Source organism: Psammomys obesus, unplaced genomic scaffold, assembly GCF_907164565.1.
Source record: "Psammomys obesus unplaced genomic scaffold, mPsaObe1.curated_primary_1811, whole genome shotgun sequence".
Lineage (NCBI taxonomy): Eukaryota > Metazoa > Chordata > Mammalia > Rodentia > Muridae > Psammomys > Psammomys obesus.
Genome location: NW_026596095.1, coordinates 4,359,059 through 4,371,427, shown reverse-complemented (window position 1 = coordinate 4,371,427; position 12,369 = coordinate 4,359,059). Strand labels below are relative to the sequence as shown.

At 44.1% G+C, this 12,369-nt stretch overlaps 1 protein-coding gene across 2 annotated transcripts in view; it reads left to right on the top strand.

The window, feature by feature from the left end:
* Nucleotides 1–12,369, top strand: part of Cdc14a (cell division cycle 14A) — a 115,050-nt gene that overhangs the window by 71,179 nt on the left and 31,502 nt on the right. For both annotated transcript variants that reach the window (XM_055628189.1, XM_055628190.1), the window contains 3 exons: nucleotides 380–427; nucleotides 2,701–2,823; nucleotides 3,498–3,852. In XM_055628189.1, coding sequence (XP_055484164.1) covers nucleotides 380–427; nucleotides 2,701–2,823; nucleotides 3,498–3,852 — 526 coding nt within the window. The remainder of the gene's footprint in view (nucleotides 1–379; nucleotides 428–2,700; nucleotides 2,824–3,497; nucleotides 3,853–12,369) is intronic.

Genomic DNA, 12,369 nt, shown 5'->3' with positions numbered 1-12,369 from the left:
TGGGTCGAATGACCTTTCTACAGGGTCACATGTCAGATATCCTGCATGCATACATTTACATTACAGTTCATAACAGTAGCAAAATTATAGTTGCGGCGTGGCAACAGACATAATTTTATGGTTGGGAATCACCACAACGTGAGGAACGAACTGCGTTAAAAGGTTGTAGCGTTAGGAAGGTTTACAGCAAACCAGCAAACCCTGCCTGCTGGGGTTAGGATTCATTCTGTAAAGCGGACCAACGCTGATATCGAACCGGGATGACTTTTCTCTTCTGATCGCTTAATATCTTTATGTCTCTGACTCAAATGCCTTATGGTGGTCTTTGTTTAACCCTGGGGACCTGGTGGTAACCTGAGCTCTTGCCTTCCATTTGCAGGTCAGATGATATGAAAGGACCCCAAAGGGAAGTGGCCCAGACTTTCAGGTACTGTCCACAACAACATTTCTAGACACTGCAAATACATATGACCTTTCAGACATGTTTTCCATGAAACATGAATATAACTACACAGCTTTTCCTATTCACTTATTAATTTTAATACTTGGAATAGAACTCAGTGCCTCGCACACACTCTATCACTGAGCAGTCTCCCCCACCCCCAGCCTAGCTTATAGCCTCTGCTCTTGCTGTCCTGGAACTTACTAGGTAGAACAGGCTGGCCTTGAATACCAGAGATCAGCCTGCCTCTGCCTCCCAAGTGCCGGGATTAAAATCATGCCTGGCTAAAATGTTATTTTAACATGATGTATTTATTTTTATTTTATGTGTGAGAGTGTTTTGCCTACATTTATGTGTGTGCACCATGTGTGTGCCTGGTGCCTGCTGAGGTCAGAAGAAGGCATTGGATCTCCAGGACCTGGAGTTACAGGCAGCTGTGAGTTGCCATGTAGGTGCTGAGACCCTATCCTGGGTCCTCTGCAAGAGCAGCAAGTGTTCTTAATCCCTGAGCCTTCTCACCAGCTCTGAAATAAGCTACATTTTAAAAATGCTTACTATCCTCCCCTAGCAGTGGACTTGGAAAGGGGCAGGGAGGAGATGAGGGAGGGAGGGTGGGGTTGGGAGGGAATGAGGGAGGGGGCTACAGTTGGGATACAAAGTAAATAACCTGTTATTATTATAAAAAAATAAAAATTAATTAAAAAAAGAAAATGCTTATTTTGTCGAAAGGAACTTTCCTGCCCTGTCCTCAGGCTGTGAGCTGGTTAGTGGTCATGACTTCTAAGATGTTTGAGCTCCCAGTGCCTTCTGCTCTCTAGTAACTCCAAAGCTCTCTGTAACTCTCTTCCCGACCCAGAGACTGATTCTGATTTCCTCCTGTTTGTTAGCTCTCTTTATTTTTTGTGTGTGCATTTGTTCATCTCTTTTTTTTCCTCTCTGTCATTCACGAGAGGAAATGCTATGGAAGAAGTTTTGATGAAGTTCTCTGCTCCTCCTGGAGTGGTACCTGGGCACTGGTATTACCAGATCCACCTGGAGAAAACACTAGAAGTGATTGGCTAGTATTGCTGATTAAACTGAACCAAGAAGCTGCCATCTTCTCCCTGAGGATTGTATTCTAACCATGCTGTTGCTGAGTGGGTAGCTCTCACTGTCCCAGGTTTCTCCGAAGCCTTTACCACTTTTGTTTTCAGGGAAAACATGGCATAAGAAATGCTTGGGAAGGTGGGTGGGATGTGTGACGTAAACGAAGCTTTCTGAAGCAGAGAGAAAGCACAGTCCAATTTCATCACAGGATTTATCTAGGACAAAAAAGATCCTTGGTGTGAAGCCATGGCTGAGTCCCAGCTCTCTTCAGAGGAGCCCATTTTCCCTTTGCGTCCAGTGGGAACTTGATGATGAAGCACCTGCTGAGCCCTTTGGTGCAGAAATGAGGGACAAGTCTTTGCTCTCGAAGAATTTTATAGTGAGCCATAGAAATAGGCAAAAAGGAAATGCTAAAGTAGTACACTATAAGAGCTGTGATTTACTGGGAGTGTCCCATTGAAACAGGCTGCTGACCCTGCTTGGGAATTCAATAAAGCCTTGTCGTGGAGTTAACATCCAAATGGACCATTAAGGTGCAGGTGGTCAGCATGGGTTGGGAGGAAGTGGAAGTCCAGAAGTGAGGAGGGGTAAGGAGAGAAGAGGAGGCTCTGCAGGAGAAACAGGGAACCCAAAACTGCACAAAAGGGTGAGGGCAGTCTAGCCAGGGAACCCGAGGCTACTGCTCCTCACCTGGAGTGTACAGACAGCTGAGAACCAACCAAAATGGATACTGCTGCTTGAGGTCATCATGCCCTTGACCATGTGGGTTTAATCTTGTGGCCAGCAGGACCCATGAAGAGAAGCAAGTGCCAGATTTTAGAGGTTTTTATAAACCAAGCCAAGGATTTTAGCTAGGTTTTGTGGAGAATGAAGAGATGTTAAATGGTTTGAATAGTCAAATGTGAGATGTTTTAGATTTCATCAGAGGGGATTTTTTTGATATGAATTGTTGAGAAATGAGATGAAAGGACAAGAAATATTGGTGGCCTCATACAGAGCAATTTCGAGCTGGAAATGAAGGAGTGGGTCTGAATGGGACTTTCTTACTATTTTTTTCATGCCTCTTAGAGCATTGAGGTTTCTTGATTTACCTTGTTATAGCTCCTTGCTGAATATTTTAGGTAACACAACTTTAGTGTGACACTCTGTCCCTTTTTTTTTCTCCTGAAAAGATTAAGTTCTTCTCCACAACCATCTGTGTCTACTGTGAAGACCCCCAAAGTGTGTTTCCCCCCCTCAGCAACAGCCAAAAGGATAAACAGAGGTTCTTTGTCTTCAGGAGCAAACACGAGAAGGTAATTCTCTACCTCTGCCAGAGCAGTAGCCTGATGTAAGGAGGTCCTGCTGTAGGCAAGGAATCTGGCTGCAGGTCCAAGAGAGGAGGGTGCTAGGAAGAAGTGGAGAAACCCCAAAGAACCCACTATTTTTCTGAGGTTTCTTGTCCTATCTCCCCGGCAGGGCGAAGGCTGTGGAGGGTATGGTTAGATTTGAACCATCACAGTCTCCTCATGATTTTGCGTCATGTGATGCAGATTTAGTCAGGCATCCTAACGATCAGCAGTCCTGTTCTTCACCCAGTGTGCACAGACAGTGGGAGCCAGCTCAGAGAAGCAGAGATGCTTGATAAGATCATATGCTAGACGATGTCTGGGATTCAAAGCTTGGACTTAAGTCAGCCCGTACACTGTCCCTGTGGTGACTCTTTGCCTCTGGCAGATACAGTTCTGAAATGTTCTATTTTAAGACCATTCGCTGTTTAAGCCAGTGTTTTGGGGGTCTCGGTTAGCTGCTTTTGGCCGAGGAACTTGAGATGCATGAATAAGGTCAAGGATGGTGATGTCACCAAGAGTGATGAAGCTTGTGTGGATCAGAACCATCTTGGTCGCATTTCTGTGATGCTGTGTTGGAAACATGTGAGTATACATCGTTGACTGTCTTTTTTCCTCCCCACCTGTGTTTCTCCCCGCAGCTTCTCCATAAACACCCGGCTAGCCAGTTCTCTAGGGAACTTGAATGCTGTGACTGAAGACTTTGAGAACAAAAAGACAGCCTCACCCACCAAGGCCGCTTTCATAGCAAGCCCATTCACCAGCTTCCCCAATGGTAGCCCCCAGCCACCTGGCAGAAATTACCCTGAGCTCAACAATAACCAGTACACCAGAAGCAACAATGGCAACATCAGCAGCAGTGGCCTTGGGGGCAACCTGAACAGCTCCCCAGGCCCCCTGAGCCCTAAGCCTGAAGAACACACCACCGTCCTTAGACCTCCCTTCTCGGGGGGGCTTTCTTCCTCCTCATCGAGATTCCTGAGCCGTTCTATACCTGTAAGTTCACAGACACCACCTCTCTGTCCTCAGAACCCTGAATGCAACTTTTCTACCTTGCCTTCCCAGCCAAGGCTGCCACCAAACTTAACAGTGCCAAGGAAACCATCTGATTGACGCCTTCCCTCTGTGTTCTGCAACTGTCCATACGCTACATTCTGCTGGCTCCTCTTCAAGTAAATGCCAAGTTTCAACTGGTTTCCCTCCTTCCTTCTTTTTCTCCCCGTCCCTTCTGCTCAAGTGAGTTTTTTCTTAGGAGGGAGAGACAGCCTTCATTCCATTGAACACAGACTATGTAGGCTTTGGTTATGTTTCAGTTAAGTTTTCAAAGCATTCTCAATGGGTAGTACAAGGCGAAGGCGCTCAGTCCATGCATAGCGTTTGTTTTGCTTGGGGTGCTGTGTTGAGAATGGTGGCTTCTCCTCCCCTCAGATCACGGTTAGCGTTTGGGGCAAAGAAACATGAGGAGTGCTCCAGGAACAGCACCTACCCACAGCTGAGCATCAGGCCTCGTGCAGGGAGTACATGAGGTGGCAAATGAAGGTGTTAATGAGAGAAAGGTCAGAAAGAGGTGGGTAGGTATATGGGCTTTAGGGTAGGCACAGGTAGAGTCTTTAGGAAGACATTTACAATTAGCTACCTCTCATCTAGAGACAAGTTAGAATTGGCAGGATTTTTGCCAGAGATCTTTAGTTCCCAGGCTAGCCCTGTCGGAGTGAAAATCTGTTGGTCAGGTCTCCACTACAAATTTAATATTTTGATTGTGTCAAAAGACACTGATATCTACAGGGTACAAGTTTTATTTGGGGTGGAAAAGGGCAAGTAGAACCATATGCAACATATCAAGGATGGTAGACACATAGGCTTTTTGGGGAGGAGCAAGCCTGGCTCCCTGGGAAGGCTCTGTCTGCATTTCCCCATGCTGCTGCTCTTTAGCCATTTGTTCAGCCAATCATCAGGACAAAATTGCTTCCTACAAGGGCGGTGGGGAGAGGAATAGTGATAATAGTGATACAGTATGTGTGGTGTGGTATAGTGTGGTATGGTGTGTGTGTGTGTGTGTGTGTGTGTGTGTGTTCTCTCTGGACTCATCTCTACTACAAGCTTCTTTTCAAAAATTGTTTTTACTAGACTCCATACACATTCCTTTCCCAAGAGAAATTTCCATGTCTGATTATATTTCTATGAAAAATTCTACCGTTAATTAAAAATGTTAACTTTTATGCTTATTTTCTATGTGTGTGTGCGCCATGTGCATGTAGTGCCTGCAGAGGCCAGAAGAAGGCGTCTCATCATTACTTTAGATTCTGTTAGAGACCAGGGTTCCAGTTAGCCACCTTCCACTCTTTGATGTGGTACTGATCTATCCTAAATCCCTCTGTAGACATTCAGGAGCTTTGTGTCATAAATATGAAAATCAATGAGACTGGGGGGCGGAGGGGTAGAGGGGTGGAGGGCTGGAGGTAGGAGTCCAGGGCTGGGTGCTAGGTGTGAAAGAACAGTGTATTTAAACTTTCACAATTGTGCTGTTGCATCCGGTACTTCACAGAACGAACTGAGTTCAGCCAATATTTTCACACATTGTTTTGTGTATCAGCCTCTCTCTCTCTCTCTCTCTCTCTCTCTCTCTCTCTTTTGGAACGCACTGTGGATCTTTATATTTCTAGTAAAAGTGTTATATACATAATTACACTCACAGCTCGTGGATTGCACCTCTAAAGACTTGTGCCATCTACATTTAAAGTTTGATGCCAGAAGCATCAGGAAATTCCCAAGAAGTTCTTCCCTTCTGTGATCCCTGTTTAGAAGGGAGAAGTGGGGTACTATGGGCAGGGAGATTCTTTGCCCAACACAGATTTCTTCTGTACCCCGTGATGTTTACATAAGTGAACTTTGGCCTCATTCCAAGCTTCATTGCTTCTTTTCACCCTCTCCTCCTCCACATCCCTGCTTTTGGCTGAAATAGGGTGATTTTCCAGTAATTGGTTATAAAATGTGGGCACTGAGTTGTCACTAGCCCTACTTCTCCTTTTGTTGGTGCATTGAAAACAGAGGCAATGCCTAGAATTGCCAGGGTGGCTACCCTTTCTTCCCTTCCATCCTGAGAGGAAGGGAGAAGCAAGCAGATTCCTTCTGCAGACCTCCCCTTTTTTACCTTTGTCTCTGAAGCCGTCTGTGCCCTTCTGTGATGTGGAGGAGGCTTAAGTTCTGCTTCTGCTGACCGGCTGACATGGAGGTTCCCACTTCCTGTGGAAATAAGTAGGGGCTTGAGAACCACCCTCTTTCATGGTGCATGATGCTGTTCTATGAACCTGGCCTTTTGCTGCTTGAAGATAAGGCGCTGCAGGGCCCGGGAACAAGCAGGTCTGAGTCACTCAACAGGAGTGTTTTAAGGGAAGTAAAACACTTGCCTGTGTAAACATGAGGACCCGAGTTCAAATCCCTAGAGTCGCTGTAAAGGCTGGACGCTGCAGTGCACATCTGTAATCTCAGTGTCCTGTGGTGAGATGGGAGGGAGAGACAGGAGAATTTCCAGAAGCTTGCAGGCTGGCTAGCCTGGCTATCCCAGTGACCTATGGCAGAGAGACTGTCTCAAAACAAGGTGGAAGGGCAGCCCAAGGTTGTCCCCTGACCTCCATATGCACGCACGTGTGTACATCCACTCCACCCCACACGCAACCCACTTCACACCTCTTAGGTAAGAAAAAGAAGTCTGCATGATAATATCTTCCCTGTTCCTTTAAGAAAGACCCAGAAACTCTTGGGGGATGGGGGCGATGGGTGTTTAGAGGGAGTCTAATATTTTAAAAGCTACAATTAGCATCTCTTTTGAAAGCTGCAATTGCTCTCTCTCCCTTTTTTTTTTCCCTGCAGCTCAGCCCCCAGAAAAATGTAAAAATGATTTCCTTGTTCTGTCATTAAATGCTTTAACACAGAAAACAGGAATAAATGTTAAGGAATCCTTTTGGTTGTGACAGAATGCTAAGAGATAGTCAGATTTTATTTTCATTATCTTGGCCTCTTGGGTTAGTCTTGTCTCCGCTGTCCAGTGGGAAACCCCCCCTTTTCTGTAGAAACAAATCTGCTTTCCTGACAGAGTCATTTTCAAGTGCTTAAGGAACAGGGGACATGTGACGAGGGTGTGGGTGGGGTGGAAGTGTTTTATTAAGTTGAAAATTGCTTGTGGCAACTGTCTTGAATATTTGCTATGTTATATTTTTAATGACACTTTTCACTGAACTGCTAGTCATCACCCTGTCCTTATCTGACCCCCAAGTCTGAGTTGGGGCATAAGCTATTCTGTATCACACTTTGGTCTTTATTGTAGCACTTCTCAGGACTGTAGATTTCACCGTCCGGTAGGCTCTAAGCACTGTTGGGAGCAGAGATGGTACCTTCATTTCCATGGTTACACGCCTGGATCCTGTTGGATAGCAGGCACCTGGCAGGTATATGGATATGGATAAAAGGATGGATGGATGTTTAAATGATTGAGTACGGTAAGAATGATTATTTCTGTTTCATGGATAAGAATCTCAAGGGGCAAAGAGATGATTTTTTTTTTTTTTTTTGGCCCAAGACTGTCCTGCAAACAGATAACAAAATCATAAATTTGAACCTAGGACAGTTTGAATTAAAAAGACGGTATTTTGGTGGCTTTATGTCGTGTATGTACTATTATAGGTAGTTAAAAAGATGGAGATGTAAATGATAGATATTTAAACAATGTTTTTTCCCTCAATGGGGCAAGGAAGCGGTGAGGAAAGGTTAACACTTTAATCAGTTGCCTTTGAGGGAATGAATAGGAGGGGCCTGTGAGGGATCTGAGTCAAGGCAGGAAGGTGGGGAATGGCTCTTCTATGCAGTGGGGACAGGAAGAACAAAGTTACCTTAGGTGAGTTCTTAGGTTCTGACACTTCCTTTTATGGAGGTATTTGGCAGCTTCTCTAAGCCTCAGGGAAATAATGTAATTATAACAGTCAGAAGTAAATCAAATTTCCTTGTTTGTATGAGGTAACACAATATTACAGGACTGTTTAAAATAAAGTATATATATATATTTAAAATAAAGTATATATATATTATATATATATTTCCATATATATATAAAATATTGACTGTGGCTTTGAAAATATTTGGTGGTTTACAGAGTGTTGAAACTAAGGTCATGATGTCCATTGTAATGGAATGGTTTACAGTGTTTGGTTAAGAAAAATCATATGAAGTGTTATGCAGTCGCTTATCAATATTGCTTGGTAGTTGTCAGCTGTTGATGCTATTAAGAGCCATGGGTATTACCAGGACGGCCGAAGGCCTGCAAGGCTGAAGGGCAGGCTGGGAGGTTAAGATGAAGCCAAACTAAGAAGCAGAAGTAGAGTAGGAGCCAAGGGGGTCTTTAAAGCGAGAGGGACGGGCAGATCTGATGTTTTTGTTGGGAAATTAACTTTTTAAAGATACTATTTTTCTTTTGAGAAATAATAATAACTGAGTATCCCTGGCTGGCCTGGAATTTATGTAGACAAAGCTGGTCTCTGCCTCGTGAGTGCTGGGATTAATGGCATGTGCCACCATGTCTAGGTAAATGATGAACTTTTTAGTGTACAACTACTGGGGTTTTTTTGTGACAATTTGTGTCTATTGTTGTGCTTCGTTCATATTTACACCCTCACCACCTTTCTTTGTATCCCCTCCTCCCTCCCTCCGCTTTCCTTTCTCCTTTCAAAGAGTCCCTCTGTTTTCATGGTGTGTGTGTGTGTGTGCGCGCGCAGGTGTGTATGTATATGTGTGCTCGCTCGTGTATGTGTGCTCGTGTGTGTATGCATGTGCAAGTGTGTGCATATGTGCTCGTGTGTGTGTGTGTACATGGGCACATGTGTGTGCTTGTGTGTGTGTGCATGTCTGGGAAGAGAGAAAACACAATTTGTTCTTACCCTGCTTTACTTTCTCTTGCTCCTTCTCCTTCTCAGCAGTTTCCTCCCTCCCTCTCTCCAGATAGTTCCCTTTTCCACTTTCCTGTCACATAGGTACACGTGTTGTTATACACAGATTAAAATCTAGATTTTACATGTAAGAAAAAAATGTGACCTTCATCTTTATGAATCTAGCTTAATTTGCCTAATATGATCTCCAGTTTCACCCATTTTTCTGCAAATGGCAAGTTTTCACTTGCCTAAATAAAACTACATTGTGTATAAATACTACATTTTCTTTTGGGCATCTAGCCTGGTTCTGTGTTTTCACTCCTGTGAAGAACTACTTAACAGTCTTAACCACTGTGAATACACCCGTGTTGCAGTAAACATGGGTGTGCAGGCATCTCTGTGCCATGCTGACCAGCGTCCTAGGAGTGGTGTGGCTACGTCACACTATGGCTTACAGTATCGAGATTGACTGCACTAGTTTTCATTCCCACTGTCCTACTTTGCCTTCTGTTGCCATGACCAGAAACAACTTGGGGAGGGAGGATTTGTTTCAGATCACACTTCCACATCATATTCTTACCACTGAGGAATGTCAGCGCAGCTCAGACAGGGCAGGAACCTGGAGGCAGGGCCTGACACAGAGGCCATGGGCAAGGGCTGCTTGTTGGCTTGCTCCTCTTGGCTTGCTCAGCCTGCTTTCTTATAGAACCCAGGACAATTAGCCTTGGGAATGGCACCCTCACAGTGAACTCGACCCTCCCACATCAGTCATCAATGACTGAGAAAATGACCACAGGCCAATATGGTGCAGGCATTTTTCTCAACTGAGGTTTCTTTTTCCAAAATAACTTCAGTCAGCATTAGGTCGACTGACATAAAAATAGCCAGCACATCACCATCAATGCATAATGATGTCCCCTCTATCCTCATCAGCTTAGTTGCTTTTTTTTTTTTTTCCTTGATGATAAGCATTGTGACTGAGGTGAGATGGAATCTCAATGTAGTTTTGCCATTTGCTTGATGGCTAAGGATTCTGGACATTTTATATATGTAATGTCATAGGTATTTCTTTTGAGAAATGTCTGTGTGGGTTCATTTTTCTAACTGGATAATTTACAGTTCTCTCTCTCTCTCTCTGTGTGTTTTATATACTTATGGCTATGAAGCTCCTGTCAGATGTATAGCTGACAAAGATTTTTCTCCCTGTCTGTAGGTTCTGTTGTTTCTTTACAGTACAGAAGCTTTTTAATTTTATGCAATTCCATTTGTTAGTTTATTTATTTTTCCTGAGCAATTGAAGACCTTTTCAGGAAGTTTTCAACTATGCCTATAGAAAGCTCCGGTTTGATGGAGGCATTTCCGGCATCTGTGTGGAAGGGAGCTCTCTGACGCATGCGTGGAAGCAGGGACCGCGGCAAGCGTCCTTGCACAATGCTGTGTAGATTAAACAGTGATTATTGTGACTTTCAGCACACTTTATAGTACTGAGAGTACCAAATAATCCTAAAGGATCAACAGTGATAACAATTTTATCAATTTAAAATGCTCCGTATGTTTAAATTAAAAAAATGTTACCGTGTGTGTATGATATGCTTATGTGGGCACAGGTGTCATAGCATTTACATGTGGCGGTCGGAGGACAATTCGGTAAGTTAGGTCTCACCTTCCTTCTGTAGGTTCCAGGGAGCGAATGCAGGCTGTCAGGCTCATATGGGAAGTGCTTGGCCTACCCACCCAACTCTCCTACCCTCATACTTAGTTCTGTAAATAAAAACGAAAAAATAAACAGGAACCTTAAAAAAAAAAAAACAAAAACAAAACAAAACAGGTGTTTTAAAACAATGTGCATTTTTTTTTTTTTTTTTTACTTTTAAAGAGTGTGCACATTCAGTTACCAGATCTGGAGGGATTGTTCTTCTCTGTTTGGGGCTCCCCAGGACCCCCGCTTTGTGGGAGAGGCCTTTAGAACAAGCGGCTGTGGGCTCCTGAGTGTGTTTGGGAAGGCTCCCTGCGGTGGCTGTTGGGGAACCGCGGCGGGTGTCACCTGCTCACATCTGTTTGGTGATGTTTCTGAAGCTGACGCCTGCGGTAAGCCTCCTCGCTGTTCACTCAGATCTTGATCTTCACGCGTCTCAGGAGGCCTGTCCTGGTGAAGGTCCCGTCGGTGAGGGCGCTCGTTGCTTCTAGAATGTTCTCAGAATTCTTGGTTCTGCTGTTTTCTCATGCCCGTTTGTTGTGTTGACATCTTTTTTGATCTCAAGTCAGTCTCCTTTACCTTTAATCCGTATTTTTGGAGTTGGCAGGTGTTTTCTGTAAAGAGCCGGTCGGTTTCTGTTGGGTTTCTGTGTCTTCATTTACCCGGTGTCGTCCCCAGGCGCTGCGGCCTCTTTCATTCTTTCTGCGTTGTGTTCTCACCCACTCTTGGCTTCAGGAAGTTATTTCTTGAAGCCTTCTGCTCGCCTCACCCATTTCTTCTCTTTAAGGTGGTCTGTGATCGTTGGGCTCCTTTCTGAAGCTCTCTCAATAAACTGAACTCGCTCAGTGCTTTCCTTTATAGCGCGTGCACCTGTCCATGGTGAATATTTAATATTTGTTCTTATCGACATGAAGTGTTGGTATTCCATACATGAACATTAATACTTACATATTGTCAAGTTATCCTAATTTTAAACTTTCTTTATATGGACATTTCATGAGGTTCTTGAATTTCAGGGTTTTTAAACGTGTTGCCCAGACAGGAAATCCTGCTTGGTTTAAAGTTAGAAGTAAAAGTGAAAGGAAGTGTATACCTCCGACTCTTCCTTAGCCTCTACCACTGCTGACTCCTCCACCTCCGCCATCTCCTCCTTTTCCTCCTCCTCCCTCTCTTCCTCTCCCCTCCTCCTCTTCTGCTGCTGCCCCGCCCCCAACACAGGGTCTTGCTATGTGGCCCAGAATAACATCAAACTGCGGGTTTTTCGGCTTTAAGCCTCCCAAGTGGTAGCACGGAAGGCATGTGCCACCAGGCCCGGCTCCTCTTGGCATTCTAATAGCCAGTGTACCGTTAGGTTCTTCTGTGTTCTACCAGGAGGCAGAATATAGTACATTCCAGAGACAACCGATGCTTAAAGCAGGGCCTGGAATAAGATAAAAATAGCGAATTGTATCCTTATCCAGGACTTGTTTTGATGAAAACTTACTTGTTTTGATGAAAACTTACTGAGTAACTGGCAAGTATGTTAAAGCGTATTTCGTTGTTCATTTGGAACAGTGTTAGTGCTGACAGTGATAACCTGTTTATTGGCTGATTCAGCGGCTGTCTGCTCCCAATAAAATACTCCTGCCTTTCGGTAGTGTGCAATGAGTGGGTTTTGCTGATTTCAGCTCCATGCCCATTCTGTTTTGAAAATAATGACCCCCCCTCCTCACTTTAAATATGATGTTTAGTCATTGAATCATCGTGACTAGTTTACTAAGATAATATATGACGAACTAAAGGTGAAATTTATTAACGATTTTGAAATCATGGTTGTTTAATCGTATTTTGGTATATTTAATAGTGAAGACACATCTAGATTTCTAGGACTTTCCTTGTTTTTGAATTACTGTGACTATT